Source organism: Rhea pennata, chromosome 8 (genome assembly GCF_028389875.1).
Source record: "Rhea pennata isolate bPtePen1 chromosome 8, bPtePen1.pri, whole genome shotgun sequence".
Lineage (NCBI taxonomy): Eukaryota > Metazoa > Chordata > Aves > Rheiformes > Rheidae > Rhea > Rhea pennata.
The window spans coordinates 27,341,823-27,359,839 of NC_084670.1; the positions used below are offsets into that span (position 1 = coordinate 27,341,823).

The 18,017-nt window shown below is 39.7% G+C and overlaps 1 protein-coding gene across 6 annotated transcripts in view; it reads left to right on the plus strand.

Moving 5' to 3' along the window:
- The window catches only part of ATF6 (activating transcription factor 6), an 86,878-nt gene that overhangs the window by 27,323 nt on the left and 41,538 nt on the right, over positions 1 to 18,017 (plus strand). For 4 of the 6 annotated variants that reach the window (XM_062581402.1, XM_062581404.1, XM_062581406.1 and 1 more), the window contains 5 exons: positions 524 to 667; positions 1,475 to 1,594; positions 2,671 to 2,773; positions 3,942 to 4,006; positions 7,975 to 8,089. In XM_062581402.1, the coding sequence (XP_062437386.1) occupies positions 524 to 667; positions 1,475 to 1,594; positions 2,671 to 2,773; positions 3,942 to 4,006; positions 7,975 to 8,089 (547 nt within the window). The remainder of the gene's footprint in view (positions 1 to 523; positions 668 to 1,474; positions 1,595 to 2,670; positions 2,774 to 3,941; positions 4,007 to 7,974; positions 8,090 to 18,017) is intronic. The other 2 variants (XM_062581403.1, XM_062581407.1) reach the window with 1 other exon arrangement.

Sequence of the window (18,017 nt, forward strand, 5' to 3'; positions counted from 1 at the left end):
CGGGGAGGATCCTTCAAACAGTGCAAGCCCACCCCAGTAGGGCAGTCTGCCTGGGAACAGGCCCCATGGCTGCTGTGTAGATGGAGTTGTCGGTCTTGCCAATATCTCTAAATCCATGCGGACTTGAGCATAGATAAGTCTGCATACAGTTTTGTTAAATGATTGGCACAATATTCCAAGCCAGCAGCTGCATAGAAGGTAGTAGCTATATTCTCTTTATGTATAGTATTCATATAAAAAGATGGATTTCAGTTTCATCAGATTGAGCTATGAGGGAACAAGAAAACCAAAGCATCAAATTCTTTCCAACATGTAATACAGAAAAAGAGAACAGAATTGCATTTCTCTCAATTAGTGCTTTGAATCATAATAATTTAATGACATAAGATGCTGTGTCCATGTAACACAGATACCAGCAGCCAGAAAGTTATTTACTTGAGTACATAACACCTTACAATAAAGTGTCTTGCAGACCCTCTCTGTATAAGGGATATATTTTGCTATAGCTATTTGTGTTTTCCAGTGTATTCGAAAAGGTTCCCACTACAGTTGATTCCACTGTGAGTTCTAACCGTCGGACCAGAAATCTGCTGGAGTTCTCAGCCAGCCAGGAGTCCAGCACAGCTCAGAAAATACCTGGTAGCATAATTTCCGAGAAGACTAACAGGTGAGATGACTATCTTTAATGTTAGAGGCAGAGGACAATTGTCCTTTTACACCTCACTATCCTTCCATTTGTTTTTTGGTTAGAATTATTCTTACAGAGCAACTGAACTTACAATCAGCGTTTTGGAAGTTGATTTATTTTTTTAGTTACAGGAGTTACATGACCTGTTGATAAATATACGCAAGATACTTTTTTTTTTTTATATCAGTTGAGACTTTATCTTAGGGAAAATTGGTTGGTATATGCTTAGTGTGGAGGAAGACAATGTTACATGCATGTTATTGCTGCAAACAAAGGTGAAGCACATCTGTCATTCAGTGTGCATAGCCCTTAGAGAAGTCCTGTCACTCTTCTTAAGGTGAGCAGGCCTACAGAGCCTATGATACTTGTCCATGAGAATTTCCTAATCACTTGATTAGGAGGGCTGTCAATGACAGCATGGCTGCCAGTTTCCCATGCTAATTATTCTTATTTTGGACTTTCTTTGGTGGTCACAGCTGTTACTGATTTTCTGGCTGATTTAGTTTTGAGGTTCTTTTCTAGGAAGCTTTCCTTTCAATATCTGGCCTATTTGGAAGAGCACTTGCAACTACTGATCCTCATCTGTCTTCCTTGTGTTGAGAGCTATCATGCCCTTTGGGGGAACTGACTAAGCGCACCAGATGCTAGAACAGTTATTCTCCTGTTTAGAAGACTTTATAGGAGTAGCTGTATTTTGTGGGTTTGTCCATGATGATTCTTTGGGTTTGGTCAAAGGTTTATGGGAAAAATAAGGGATTTATTGATGTCTTTTTCTCTTTCTCCCAGCTATGATCATTCAATCTCTGATAACAAAGCACTAATGATAGTATCAGAAGAACCACTATTGTATATTTCGCCGCCACCACCACCCTGCCAGCCCCTGATCAACCGGACAGAGTCGCTAAGGTGAGCCAGCATCCTCTTCTGAGCATTTAAGCTTTTATTTAGAATTTATATATAATCTGTGTGTTTGCTGAGTGCTGCTGGACAGACAGCTCTGGAGAATGGCATTATCCATCCACAGTATTTAGTCACGCAGTATGGGACCGGTGCCTCTGTAAGTGTTTGGACTGTCTGTCTCCTACTATGGAAATAAGAGATCTGAGTTTAGTCTTGGTAACCTGCTGGGATGGCTCACTGGGTTGCTGACCAGAACTGCTTGGTCTGAAGGAATTGGTAGCAGATCGCTACTCTGGTTTGGCGTGGGAGATGCTTGAGAGGGACACAAACACCTATGGGCCAGTGGACCATTTTGATGACTTGGCTGGTATCTTTTCAAGTTTGATTAACTGATGGATCTTAATGCTACCAGTTCAACTGAAAGTGCATTATTAAGCTAATTCAGTATTGTGTGTGAATGCTATAGATATCTAGATCATTGAAATTAACTGCTTTTCAGTTTGTTTGTCAAATGTGAATTAAATAAGCTTAACCTTGTAACTTTCCATGACTCAATGAAATCAGTTCATATGTGGAAATGTTTATAACATGGAAGTCAGGCCTGTTGTGTCTGAAATACATCAAGATAGTCTCTCTAACTTCCAATACAAGTAGATTTACCTGACACTGCCAATCTGCTTTATGCTGCTAGAAAACACTTAACTCTACCTTTTCTGGAGATGAGTGCATCACTAAACTTGGTACCTTTTTGCTTTGTACACTCTTTCTCTTTACTATGAAATTTATATTCATTATTTTACTCTTTTAACCAGTATTTAGTCTTGAACTGATAGCCTTTGATTTTAAATTTCAGAATTACTGTTCACGGTAGCAAAAGAAAGTCCTGTATCTACTTTTCTTATGAGTTTTCTCATAAATTTGGTCTCGCAACGAGATTTTCTTCATGTAGTGTTCAAGATACCATAAGGTAGAAAGAGTACTAAATTGCAGCATCTTCAGAGTGGCTAGTTAGACATTTTCTAAAATTAAATTCTGCCACTGTTCCTAAAAAACATCTCCTGTTAATGCTGTATTTTTTATAGATTGAATCACGAACTTCGAGGATGGGTTCATAGACATGAAGTGGAAAGAACAAGGTCTAGAAGGTCATCAAATAACCAACAACAGAAAGCACGAGTTATGCAGGTAGGCAGGTTTGTACTGGTGAGTCAATAGCATGCCAAGTTAATTTCAGGCAACATAACTGAATACTCTCTCTCACTTCTCTGTTCTTGTTATTATAGACAAAATTAGCCAACAGCACCTGGAATTAAGTTTACCCAACACTTCCCATTTCAAATGGCTGTTTTGGGTCATGTATGGTGATGCCAGAGTTCTTGCTGAGGCTTAAATTTTCTATTTCTGCCCTCTGATTCAGGCTGGGAAGTATTTATTTTTTTAGCAGTCATCAGAATGTTTGGTGGTTTTCTAAAATGAAATTGATAGTTGCCTCCTTATGAGTTCTCTGGAAGGCTGTGTAAAGATAAATAATTGATTAAGGGAGAGAAACATAACCTACAGCACACTCATTAGGCTCACTGTTAAGGGTCGCAGCTGATTGTTTTTTGTAGAAATATTTCTATTTCGTTTTTTCAGATGTTTGTTAGAGGGATACTTTTTGTGTAAGAGTACAGAATTAAGAGATTTGTGTTCCTACTTCCCATTTTGTAGAATCCCTTTCATCTACATGACACGTTTATAGTGAGAATGAAATTAAGACTGTAAGTTTTTGATGTTTCATTTGATTAAGAGATTGAACAACCTGCAAAGCAATTGCGCTTAAAAATGTGGGCAATGCCACATACTTCTAGAGAAGATTTTCTGAATATTAAAGATCAGATCTTCTCACTGTTGTCCAAAGGAAAATGGTAGACTGCTCAAATGAGGCATGTTTAGGTTTTAGTGTTTCAAATTGAAATGTCATATGGGTATTATATTGGCAGAGATATGAAGTGAATATGACCTCAAAGGAATTCTATAAATATAAGATCACTGATCGCAAATTTTGCAATCAGATGACAAAACATGTGCAGCTATTGTGTATAGTACTACCCTCTATTCTTTGTCATTGAATGTGTGACTTCACATTTGGCTATATTAAAACATCTTTTATTTGGCTCCAGTTTGAATGCTGGTTGCCATTTCAGTTATTTGTATTTTACCATTAAAAGTGTACATTTTGTTGTTCAGGGCATTTGATTAACCCCTGCCTCCCTAACACATTCACTCTTTGCTGAAGACTTGCATCATGTGTGTGCCAAACTAAGAAAATGCTTATTGTTTTCATTTTATGTCATTTTTTTCTGTTTTTTAGAACTCCCTCAGTGAAAAGGTAGATTCTCAGTTAATGGCCATGCCTTACACAGACACCAGCCTCAGGTAAGACAGAAAAACTGTTTTTTCATTGCCTTCTACTTCATAACACTATTTCCCACTCACAGCTGGTAGAAAATGAGTTTTTACTTTTGTCAGAATTCTTAAGCCTGCTAATCTAAAATGCTAGCTTTCGTCTATTGGCCTGACTTCTGTCACTACAGGAAATACTCAGAAAGTAACTTTGCTTCCGAAGATTCAAAGTACACTTAAAGGATCCTCTCTATCACAGCTCCACTTTTCTGGGGGTTTTCTATCAATAGGTCTTAAGGGAATCTTCATCTCGCTCTACAGAGTCCTCTCTTAAAAAGCTTTGAGTATCTAGGGAAAAAATGGGGACTGTCTTGGGGCTATCTGGAGCAACATCAGCAGTTTATATGAAGGTTGTAAGGTGTCACAAGTACAGTAAGAGGAGGGTTTATCTCAGTATCGTCAAGAGTGAAGGCATTGTAGCTAGCACCAAATACACTGTTTGTATCGTTACATCTCATTTGTATAGTTTGTGCTCGTGTCCTGATTTTTCTCTACTGGTTATTAGAACATAATAACTTGGAGAACTGGAAAAAGATGCATAAGGAAAATAAAATAATTTTTTTCCTGAATTCTCTGAGACCATGTTAAAGGGTTTCTGCTTCAAAGTGGCAAAGAGAAATCAGCAGAATGGACTATAAGTAGATTATCTGAGGAAAATACTTTCAATGGCAACATTCTAAGTAAGACAGCTGTGGCTCTTCCTTTTGTATTCCAGTTTTGAAAGAAGGATCAATCTGGGAGAGAATAATGAACTACAAGCAAATGTTCTGGAAATAAGGCTGCCAAATTCTGATGTATCTTAACTTTTATAAGAAAAAAAAATACTCTTTTTTCTTGTAAATTCCACAGGCAAATGTAGGATGTCTGTTTTAACTGAAGACTGGACCAGCAGGTGTATTGTCATGATATAATGCAGTTTAATATAAATGTCTGCATTTCTCTTCAAATAATTTAGCTCGATTTTTAGAAACAATCCACAACGTCATGCAACTCTGCATGGAATAATTTACTGTGCTGAAAGTCAGATTTCTTTTCAGATGAACGATGTTTAAATGAACAGAATCGGTGAGTCATGGCAGCTGCATGCTGTGACTGTCCTGGAACTGCTAAGAATGTAGAACAGATTTCTAGTTCCTCCCAGAGCCATCAGCTATTTATTAGATGCTTCCTGAAATGATAAACTCACATAAGAATTTGGACTGTAAGGGACCTGTGCAGATCTCTGATCCAACCTCCTACTCCAAGTAGGGCTACCTTCAAAGTGAGATCAGATTGCTCGGGGCCATGACCAGTCAAGTTTTGAATATCCCCAGGGAGAGATACCATCATCTCTCTGGGCGCGTGTCCCAGGGCTACAACAATGCCACAGTGAACGATTTTTTTTTTCTTATACCTAGTTAGGTTTTTACTTGTAGTCATTGGTGCCTGTTGCCCATTATTCTTTAACTTTGTCTCTATTAGAAAAGTCAGTCTCTATCTTCTTTGTGACCCCCATTAGGAAGCTGAGGATTGCAGTTAGAGACCCCTCCAGACAGAACAAACCCAGTGCCCTCTACCTCTCCTGGTACGCCCTGTGCTCCAGGCTCTGACCATCCTCACCTCGCTGTGATGCAGCTTGCTATGCAGTTGCCCCTCAAGATGCACTGCTGACTTCCGTTCAGCTTGTCTGCCAGGACCCCCAAGTACTTTTATGTCGCATCGGTATGGAAGACAAGAAACGGCCTGTTGCATCAGTTTTGTCACTGTGAGGCTATCCATGAGGCATTGCTATCCATGAGGCATTGCCCTTGGAGAACTGTGAAATGTACTGGTGGTGTCTGTGCAAATGTGTAAAACTAAAAACTAAACTTCTTGTAGGTTTCCTGATATATAACAAATGATTGCAGGTGGCCATGAAGCTTTTATTAATGATACAGATGTATTTGTAGAGTACACCTGAGTGCTTTCACTGGAAACTGAGGAACCTTTTGCTTCTAGGACACCCTTATTGGTCACCTGTTAGTCGTGCATGATCTAATCTATGAATAGGAGGATCTTAACAGGATCTTAACAGGAGAAAGACTGATTTATCACCCAGTGACTGGTCAGATTCAGCACCATTATTTATGTATAAAACTTAATATGATGCTTTCCTGTAATTGTGGTAATGTATTACTATAACAACTGGTAGCTTTATATCTGTTTTCTGACCATAAATGCCTGCCTCCCTTTCACAGACCAATCCACAGTAGGTACCCTTAAATGCCTAAAGGTTAATGCACTGGTATTGGAATTTAGCACTAGTGGTAGACACTTTCCATGGAACCAGGAGAGATTTGCAAAGATCCGGTGGTTTCCAAGTGCTCTGAAGCAACTTTCTAACTCTGTATGCAGCCCATGGAGAAAAGAAATTTTTGAAGTCTTGCTGTAGCTCATATAGTATGGATGAGAAAAAGGCGCTGTAGGACCAATTTCAGTCTTCAGGATGTGTTTTACTGAACAATACATGGATTTAATGTCTTGTATTGCAGTAAAATTTTAGTGTTAAATCTCGGGGATGGTTTGCTGGCCTACATATTTTTATGAATGAGTAATCGACCTCAGATTAGCTCAGATCAGTTTCTTGTGTGTGAAGAAGGATGTGATCTGATTCTGCTCTTGCATAATTCTACTGATGAGGATGTATTGGATAGAGCTGCCTCTTGTTGAACATCCTGGATTTGCACTTTCAATCCTGTTTAAGAAAAACATGGCTTGGCAGCTGCAGTCTCTCTTGCAAAAGGAGTATGTTAGCAGTAGGAGAAGGGAAAGATGATGGTCTACTACTAGTGCTGCTCAAGAAAATCACTTAATGATAGATTTGTGCATTGTGTTGGTACATAGAAGCATCTTTACAAGCATAATGTAGGTCAGCCCCCACAGTTTAAAATCTGGGTCAACAGGACACAGCTTGGGAGGAATAGACTGATCAGAGTTTTTGCCACAAGTACTGTGAAGAGACAGTATGCTATTAAAGTGGGAAGGAATTAAAATAACTGGTTGAAAGTCTAGCTGATGTTTTGTTTAAGTACAGCTTTCCAATTTGATTAAATGTTATTTTTGAATAGAGTTGGGGAAGTATACTTCAGAGCAATATGGGCTGGGAATTTCTCACCTTTCCAAGATAAACAGCGTATAAGTACCATGATTGTATGACTTGCCAGTGTGTTTGCTTAGAATATTTAACCATGATTGAATGACTTGCCAGTGTTTTTACTTAGAATACTTTAGACAGAGAGCCTTTTCCTTACATCTGGTATACCAAAGTTTAGAATTGTAAAAAATATAATTGTCACAGTTAAATGAATACCTTTTTTTTGCTCCAATGTCTAAGTTGAAAATTAATAGCCAGTTGACTGAAGTGTTTAAAAAAAAAACAAAAACAACAACAAAAAAAACTAAACCAAAAATGAAACTCAGACAGGTAAGAGAGAAGTTAGCATTGCCCATTTGAGAGTAAATGAAAAGTCCTATTTTTACTTTACTTTCCACTACTTTCAGTTAGTGGTTTGTATCCTTAGAGATATAAAAAAATTTTGAAAAAAGATCAATTTTTTACTTCAGAATGACATTTCATTCTAACACTTACTAAAATCTATTTCAGAATTCATTGTGTAATTTTGGTTGGCTTTTTTTTCTCTCTCCCCTCATTGAGCAAACAAGCTGTTTTTTGCCTGCCTCAAAGCCGTGAATAAAATTAAGCCCGGGAAAGTTTCCTGAGGCGAGACTTTCAAAATACCTTGAACTTTCAACAAATACCCATTATTACTCATTGTGTTTTACTGTGTTAAAATGTTATTTGTGCTCTTCTAAATGTATGAATAGTTGCTGCTTTTTTGAGAAGCTGGTCTTTAAAGTTAGTGCTTCATTGAAGTTAACTTCTTCATATCTAAAGTCATTCCTTTTTTCCTTCTTTATTTCAGCAGGAACTCAGGAAATGAGCTGCAAGTGTATTATGCTTCTCCAAAGAGCTACCAAGACTTTTTTGAAGCTATTCGCAGAAGGGAAGATACTTTCTACGTGGTATCATTTCGTAGAGTAAGTGTAGTAGTTTTTCAGCGTTGTTTTTTTAATATATATCTGTAGGAATGTTTCTAACAATTGATGTATTTCCTTATACTACAAAAGATGACCTAGTCAAGGTTTAATCTACGTTTGTTGCTTTATAAGTGATGCTTCTGTATAACCTTTGCAGTAAAAGGGTCAGGTGCTTTCAAGAAAGAAGAGGCAGTGGAGTAAAAGCTGATTACAAGGTCTTTGAAGCTCCTTGTATACTTTAGCCAAAACTGTCTGAAAAAGCTTTTTCCCAAAATGAAATGAGATGTAAAATTTCATATAGGATGGAGTACACACAGTGCATTTTCCAGCATGTTTATACACTTGGCTTAAACATATATAGGATTATGCATTGGTTTTGAAAATAGACTATCATGGGCTTTGCAAAACATGCCTATTGTGGTTAGGAATGGAAGGAGAGCTAGGCAAAAAACACTGTCTTGCAAGGGCAAGATAAGGTGAAATTGCAAGGGCTCTGACACTGGAAATGGATTTGAGGAAACAGTATCTCAAGGTGAGAGATTGTCTGCAGAAGAACAGTCTCCCTTTCTCTGTGATTCTTGAAGTAAGCTGGTAACTGGTAGATTGTATGCGAGTTTCTGATGGGACTAATTGTTAGACACTTACTGAAAGGTTAATATTGACTGCTATAGTTAAAACCTTAAGTTGTCAAAGTATCTGTCCTACGGACTAAGAGTAGACAAAGCAGGAATAATAGGCCTTCAGAGTGAGTAGCTGCTTCTGAAACCTTAGTCATAAAATCCTTAAAAGCCAACACCTGCATCCTGCTACTCTGCAAGGATTCCAGTTAAGAGTTTCATTGTTCTTCTGGGCCTGTCCCCCTTCTCGTTTTTCCAGATGTACAATGTTTCTATTGCTGATTACACAGGCAAGGAGGGGATTAAGCAACACAGTGACCATTTGGAGAGAGAATTTGTGCATGGCCAAGCACAGTAAGCTTTAAAGAAGCAGAATCTAGTTGAGAGTTGTAAGTGCTTTCAGCGTGTTTACAATGTTTATGTTAATTTAGAGACGCAGAGCTGCAGTTAAAGGCATTCAGCTGTGTGTGTGTATCATAGCATCATGAAAGTAAAACCTGACAAATGCTTTGCTGTGGTGTGAACAAGGGCAAACAGTACTAAGATCTGGTAGTCATCCCATTGTGTGCGCTCACTGACATACTAGGTTATTGGGTTTCCCTCTGCCCAGGAGCATGTGGCAGATAAGAGCAACTGGAAAGGGTCTGGGCAGGCTGGAAGGAAGGAAGGAAGGAAATATGCCCAGGGAAAGGAGTTTCTGTGGGTCTATTATTATTGCCAGCTGATTTGTCTTGCTAATTTCTTCCCACTGTCAACTTCTCCCAGCACTGATTAGACATGTATAAAACAACAAATGGACCAATCCATTTTTTTAACATGATCAAGGTGATGGAAAGAACATTCAGTGAAAACTGACAGGCAACAACTTAAATATATTCTTATCGCTTTGTAGAGCTCCTTACCGCAGCAGTATTGCAGCCAGATGGTTAGTGGGTCTAAAGGGTGCGTTCAGGGTTTTATCAAGAGGCTAGCTATCGTTACAAACTCATGCCTCCTTTGAGACCAGCACATGGACTTTTGGGTTTGTGCAGTACTCGCTGGGTCCTGATTCATGGTTAAACACTTAAGCATGGTAGCAGTTCAATATTCAGAATAGTTAACTGATTGATTATTTAAAAGGAGTATAAAAGTTTTATGATAGGAATAAATGTATTCTAAGTGCAAATTGTCTTTGCTAGCTCAACATAATATTATTTACATCTTCCTCTAACACTTGAATTTGCAGTTTTGTGTCCCATATTGTAGCTGTACAAGACTGTGTGCAGTCAGAACATAGGGTTTTGTTTGTTTGTTTGTTTGTTTGTTTTTTCTCTCTGTGCTGTAATATGGCATAGGCTTGTGCTGCAGGAGCTTTGTCAAGCTCATCCTTGCATCTACAGCATGCAGGGGGCCAGGCAGTACCAGTAAAATCCTGTTTAAAACAGGAGTTCTGGGTGTTTGGCACTTTCTGCACTACAAGTCCAAGGGCTGTTGAAGCCAGGACAGCTGCAGGAGTGAGAAGCTGCCTGGGATCTGATGATTGAAATGATGGAGGCAGTGGTTGAGACGGTGACTGGTGAATGGGAGAGTTTTTTTCCTCCCTTCCCAGAGGTCTTTTAAGTCCTTAGACAAGTTTGTAATATGTATCCTGGACCTGGGGGATTGACTTGCTACACCTCCTGCCTTGCTGTTTTGGGGTCCTGATATTAGATGAGGCTTGTTATATGCATGCTCACTCCCAGCCACTGTTGTCCTAGGACCCTGCAACTCCCCCCCCCACACACACACTTTGTTTCCTCATCCCAAAAGTAGCCTGAGAGCGGTCCGAAGGAGGTGGGGAGCCAGCAGTTGCCACTGCAACAACTCATCCAGATACAACTGGTTATTGCCTAAGATCTGAGGAGCCCTCAGCAAAGACAACTGCTGGGAGCAGACTGCAGGAATTGTTCGCATGATGTTAATGTGTTCCTGGCTGCCCGCTTTCCTGGTGGCTTCAGGCGTGGGCATGATCGGCTGGGATACACGTACATGCTTTTGCAAGCCAAGAGTTTAGACATCACTAAACCTCTTGTGCCTGTGTAAGAGCACTGTATTATATGCACGCAGGAAACACAATGTGCGTGATGGGATGAGCCAGAGCAAGAGCTCTGTGGCAGTAGAAGATGTATTTGTTTCAAAGCAATTCTCCTGATACCAAAGTTTGCCAGCTAACTACACTTAATGCAATGCACGTGCAAGGTATGTTGTATAAAAAGTAGATACTGCAATTTGATTCTAGTTGTTACTTGTTAGAGCAAGAGTGATGCTAGCCCTGTGGAAATCAAAGACAAAACCATTGCCAACTTCAGTGGGACCGGAATTTTACTTTGTAGCTTTCTGTTTCGGTGCCATGACGCTTAAACCATAGAACATCAAAGCGATACATTAGTAAGGATGTGCATTTCTGGTCCTAAAAGCCAGTGTCTGGAATGAGCATTTAAGGGTTATCTCAAGTTCTGCAAGCAAGTTTTCGCTAAAGTAATTAAGCTAAATTTAAATCTGAGCTTTTTGTTCTTTGTCAGTTTCTTGGTGTGAGCACTGTGTGCTGGGAATAAAAATCTCATTTGTGTTTTGCTTATGTTGGGGATGAGCTTTGTTATTTGCAGCTTGACATGATGTATTGCTTGCACTTGGTAAAAGATTTAAATGTGTTGAAAATGATTTTTCATTGTTCCTGGGGAATAACAGGAGAGGAAATGCTCTACGTAAATGTAGCATTATCTGGAGGAGTTTCAGGTATGTTTGTTAAGAGGAGCAATACAAACATGCAGTATTAACAGTTGCCTCAGATGATGTCTTCTGGCCTTGCTACTCTTCACACTTAAAAACCATTTCTCTATTCTGTCATCAGGGAATTTGCTGTGAAGGACTGAAGCATTGCTGCTGAAAGATACTGCATGGCTTTGAAAAGCTTGGGTAGCAATCATTTGCTGTGCTGCAGACAGCTGTGGTAGTAGCTTGAATTTATTCAGAGAGCACAAGTGAGTGAGATGATGCTTTGTGCATCCTGCAAGCAAAACTGCATTATAATAAGCTGCTTTAGATAATGTTTCATAACATTCCACTTTGTTACCCTTAACATTTTTTTTTTTCATGAACACAGTTTTCTTCATTTGACTTTTTGTGGACTGCCGTGGACAGATATGTAATTCGGTCTCCTATTCAGACAAAAATGTGATGTTTAGACCCACTTAATGCTACTGCTGCTAAAGACACAGTAATTTGTCTCTGAGTCTTGTGGCTTTGCAACTGCTATAAGTTAAGGGCAGATGCTCAAAAGCTTTTATGAACAACTATTTCTCCAGGGGAACCTGACCTTAGCTAGAGAGAGGGGGAAAAATGACTTTATGGCAGGATCCTAGGATTTTAAGATCTTGCTCTGTATTGTATACAGATGCTGAGCCATAATGTATGCTGAAAGAACTGTGGCTAAAGGCATAGTATCCATAATGAAATTTCATCCTTTTCAAAGCAGAGGTCACCTTTTAGTCTGTCTTGTCTGTGAAGTCAACCCTTGCTGTTTGTGCACTCCTCTGGGGAAAAACCTGAGAAAGAAAACAATGTGTTTGATTGTGCTTCAACATGCCCTGAAGCTCCACAAGCCTGGCCCTGTCAAATAATGGCTGCAATTGACTTTCAAATTTTAAAATCTTTTATGAAAACCTCCTGTTTCCATCCCAGTATCCTTAGTGAAAATGAAGTCTGGCCTGCTGCAGTCTTTATTACAAATTCCCTCTCCTGGTTAGACAATGTGGATTCTCTCTGTGTCAGAGAATTTTTTCCTCCTGAAGCCCTGGTATTCCTTAGAACACAGTGAAACAAAATTTTGGGGGGCTCTCTAGAGCTGACAGCTCTCCCTGGTATGGAACATTTCTGGTGCATGAGGAGCAGAGGAGAGGCTGGCTGTCTAAGGGCCTGGGAGGTGGAGAGGAGGGTGGGATTTGCTGGGATCTTCTGGATGTTCAGTATCAGTTGGGGAAGATGTTGGTTTTAGCATCCTAGAGCTGTTTGTGCTTACTTCAAAAATTTTCGGAGAGAAACCTATTGACCTAAAAGTAAGTCTAAAAATGTGCAGTTGTCTGTGGAGCACAAATTGGCCTAATCCTGGGATGGATTATCAAAATATGTGCATAAGAGAGCTACAGGATTTCAAATTTAGGTAATGGGAAGCTCAAAATAATTGGTTTTTTTAGGTTTGCAAATAAATGCCAGCAATTCCAGTAAAGGCATTCCTGTGAACACCTTATAGTATTTTCCAGCAAAGTCTCCAGCTGCTCTGCTATGCCTGTCTTCTCTCCAACATGTAGAAGTTGTTGCTATGTAAGAGCATACCCTTTCAAGAGTGATGAAGCAAAGGGTTACATTGTGCCCTTTGGGAGGGGAGGAAGAGCAGGATCCAGGCAGTGTGACACCTTGGATATTTAGTGAGTGGAAGCCAAAAAGGAGCAGTCAGCAAGTATGGGGTGCTCTACAGCTTCTTCTGGGCAGCAGCTGTTTGGCTCAGCCAGATGCAAACAGCGGTTAGGAGGGACCAGAGCAAGAATGAAAAAAGCATTTCTGGGAAGGGATGTAATGCTGTTGCATCAAGTGGGGTTTTGTTTTGGTTGGAAATGTCTGTTCTGTTGCTAGCTCTCAAAGATCTTCTGGAAGCAATGTCTTAAATATGAAAATCATACACTACAACTGAAAAAAACACTATTTTTTTAATCTCTCTGGAATCCCTTTGAGCACTACTGTCCTCCAAATAAAATTGAGAATGAGTGTGGTGTTGAGGATAGATGAATAAGCAGAGAGAGCAGAAGTGACTTGAATATGTCTGGCATAGAACAAAAGACACTCTTCTGTTCTGTGTGCACGTTCTTGATTCATTTATCTTCAGTATGGTTGCTGGAACTTCATGAATCACATTAATGCTGTCACTGAACCTCTTTCAGCCTTGTACGTCCCAGGCCTATCTAATACTTTGTTATTTTTAAACTAGCATTTGGAAAGACAACATACACTGTAGATAATTATAGTGAAAGTAGAACATACTGCAGAAGATGTCTCCAAAACCCAAACTAGTTGCAGACAGATGTGACCATTAATAGTAAGTATGTATTGAAAATGTGCTGCATGCTTGACAGACAAAGAGTTGTGGAGAAGAGAGAGGGGAAGATTATTGGTTTTTGAAAGCCTCTGTAAAAGACTCAGTGCTTATGGAACTGGTGTGGACTAGACAAGTGTAACTGGGAAGCGTGAGAGGAAGATGTGATTATAAAGTGGGCGTTGTCTTAGCAAAGGAAGTGACGACAGGTTCTCACTTAAAGAACAGGGAATAGGCAGTTGCCAAGAGAAGGTGCCTTTTCCCACAATGGGAAGATGCTTTGCACTTGAGGCAGGAACGTGTATTTAACCATAGACAAGTAAGTTGCAGACAGTGAAACTGCAGCTCTGAAGTAATTTCTTTCCTTCGGGAAATAACCCAACCCTTAAGCTCACGCAGAGGTGCCAGGGAATAGTGCTTTTTTTTCTTTAGCGTTAGCACTGTATTAGTTGAACTAAATGTGGCTCAGATTGTTCTTTGCAAGCAGATCCTAGAAGGAAATGACAGGCTCTTGCTTATGATTAGTAGCAATATTTGATTATGGAACCCATGCTGAACAAGTCCTAGCTGTGTAAAGATGTTGGTGGTGCCTTTGACTCCAGTGCTGCACTGGCCAGTATTTCATTGAGCTAATGTTTGGCAGGAACTAACTTCTACATGAAAAAATTACCTTTGCGATCTTTCTTTAGTCTTAAGTGACAGTATACACTCAGAGTACCTCAAAATGCCCACATTTGTATTCTGAGATGATCTTCATGCTTTCAGAGGTTAGAACTACTGTGGGGTTCCTCCCCTACTCTCCAATTTCAGTTTTTCTGCCTGTCAACCCTAGATATAGTCTTTATAGAAGTAAAAGTTTCACTGTGCAGAATTCAGATTCCTGAAATGATGTTTGCATCCACAGTAGAAATCCTACCTTTTAGTAAATATTGATCATAATTATAATATTGCATTTGAGAGTGGTATTTAACTGTAAGAGCGTATCTGGTTTTTAATTCTGGTCAGATGAAGTTTGCTTCCAGTTTGAATTAATTCTTTTGCCAGGTTTTTAGTTGGACAGCACACAAAGCTTTTATAGTTTATGGATTAAGAGCCCAGGTGTTATTATGTGTGTGTACAGATTATACTTACCTCCCACTGGACCAAACAGAACATTTAAGGCTTCCAGTTTTTATTTTTAAATCACTTACACTCCTAGGACAAGAAGTGTGATGAAATTAAGCGTACAGTTTTATCTTTAAACATGCTTCAGCTTGAAACACACAATCTGTTTTCTGTATCTGGGGCTATTTGGTTGCCTGCAGCTTATTTGCTGAGATGGCTTATGGAAAGACAAAGTAGTAGCTATAGAAAATCACTTGCTTCTCATAAGGGGCTAAGACAGGTTTGTAAACTCTGTGGCATCTGAATCTTTGTGCTGTTAATCCTAAAAAGCAGAAGGACACTTTCATAATCTTTCTCACTTTGTTTTGTCAAAGTATCAGTATAGGTCTGTTGCTGAGTTGTATGTACTATGACTAGAAGTTGTTTTAGAGGGTGCTATATCGGTATGTTCTGCCTGTGCTGAAGCAGCTTCTCATCAGTTAATTCTTTTAAATCTTTTCCCAATCAGCTCCCAGTGGGGTGAACTTTTTTATTCCTTATAGTTAAAGCAGAGAAATGGATCTGAGATCCAGATTGTTTGATGACTATGTGTGAGTTGGTCCTCACCATATAGTTGGATAAGCTCCAGTTCTGCCAGCATAGTTGCAGAAAACTGTCCAAGTTTGAGTCAGTGATTCAGAATTTGGAATATCTTGGTCCAAGATGAGAAGTCTTGTGTGCTGGAAAGCACTGTTCGGGAAATCCTCTTTGTGTTTGGATGGCAAGCAGTAAAATGTGCTTGTAAATAATTCTAGCACCACAAAATGCTTTTCATCAAGTGAAGATAGAGCTATGCAATGGGGCGTGTAGACAACTTGAGCAACTTGTTCACCACAAGAATCCTAGGTACAAATGGCCTCTATCACCATTAGACAGAGGTGATCTAATCTCTAGCTCTAGAGGTGATAGAGGTGAGTGTTAAATCACATGGGCCACTGTCCTAGGAATTTGTTTAGCAACACTTCATGAAGCATTGCATTGCATGGGAGGTGATTATTGTTCCTTGGCTATGTGACTGTCCAAAATAAGATTTGAAGTGTCAGTTATCTCAAAGAGAGGTAGTAAGTGATAAGAGGAAAAAGATCTCAAGTTCTGCTCAGATGGAGAGGTCCCTGTGTGCAAGGAAGGCACAATGGCCATCTTTTGTCTTAAGTCCAGCTAGGCTTCTATTTATTAAACAATATTCTCCTTTGAGACTTTTGCTTAGAAGTAGACATTCCCAAGCTGTTCCTCATTGATTCCTTCCCTGAAGCATTATCCTGTGTGGAGTTCCCCTGGGCTGAGTCACTTGTAGCATCTGGGAGGCCCTTGTTTAATCTCCTTTCCAGGAGACCTGTGTGTAGCTCTCTTCCTTTCTAAGAAGAATCCTCAGTGCTTGAGCCTGGAGTTTTCAATTAGGATCAGGAACTCCGTAGTAGCTTAAGTAATCTCTGGGCAGGTGATTGCTGAAAAATGAGTCTGGGATGAAATCGTTTTGCTTAAAGAACACTGTATTAGGTAGTCTGGGCCCTGAGTCTCCAGAGGGGTATCTTCTTGACAGCAAGGAAATACCTCGTAGGTTTTTGTTTGCTAAACCATCTATTTAGTATTTGCTTAGCAGATGTAAACTGTAACGCTTCAGGAGGCCCCTGAGGTGCTGCATAAAATATAGGGCAGGAGTTTCCCAAGTTCTCAAGCTCATACTCTGAAAAGCCAACCTAGATAATTGTGTATAAAAATGAAATGGTTCGTTAAACACACTGTTTGGAGAAGAAGAACAGATGCAACAGTTTTTTGGGCGTAAAATTTTAATGAAGGCAGTTAACTGTGGCTCTAGAAGAATAGTAACAAAGTGTAAATACTACATTTACATGTACAGAAAGGAATTGTTTAGGTTCAGGCTGAATATATACTAATACTGAAAGTGAGGAGTTAAGCCAGCTAGATGAACTGGTGCCGCCTTGTGATTTGGGCATGTCCATTTTGGCTGAAAGTTGATTTATGTCTGATGCGGACATCCAGAATGGGAATTTGCTCATGCTGTGGTACCCACAGCATGCGGTCTGTTATAAATGATATAACTGTGTATAGAGTTTAGTCTCATTATCTTGCATGCTTGTGTCTGTAAATAAGAGAGTCAGCATGCAGACCTTTTCAGGGAGAGCAGCTTCATGTCCCATATGTTCTGGAATAATCAGCATTTAATTCCCTCTGGCAGGTCACGTTTCCTCTTCTGCTCTCATGGCTGTTTTAACAGTCACTGTTCATTATCCTCCTGCGGATTCAGGCTGGGGGTAGTTCAGGACCTTTTCACCTGCCTTGGAACTGACAGCCCTTACGACTTGCAAAATTTTTCCAAATCTGAGTGGTTGATTTAAGAATTTATTCACTTGCTCACAAAAGTCAATGTCAGTAACTTCTTTTAGCAGGGAAGAGAAACCTGAAAATAAGAAAGGCCTGGATTCAAAGAAAAAGAAATCCAGAACCCAGTATCTTGGTTATGGTACCATTCTGTTACAAATCACCTTTATTTGCTTGCAGTGCTTGAAAACATCATGCCAGATCCTTGATGCAGCTACTTTGGCTTATATAGAATTGGACTACTAAATTTGACCCATCAAATAATAATTATTGTGCCCACTTTCTGCCTTTCCCTCCCAGTAACACCATGAGCAGTTATTATATGACCATGTGCATTTTTAAGTATGCATATAAACAGATTTGTGTGTGGTTGTAGGGGAAGAGGGAAATGATCTGCAGCTGAGGGACTATCTTGAGTAAATACTGCCTTTGTGTAGGTTAAGGATAGCTCTGCAGAGCCAGGAAAGGTTCAGAGGGCAAGAGGGAGTGAAAGAGAGTGTGGCCACCAGCGTGAAGTAGCATGAGGCTTTGCTGTTCTCTCTGTTTCCTCACTTGGAGGATCTGATGAGTTAGATGTGAACTCTTCATAGCAAGTGTAAATTATGTGGAAATGATGAAAGTCACCACAAACTTTTCAGAACTCACAGTAGCTCCAGAATACCCTGGTAATTTCAGTAACCCGCAGGATGGTACATCAAAAGATGTTAGTTGCTTCCAAAATGTA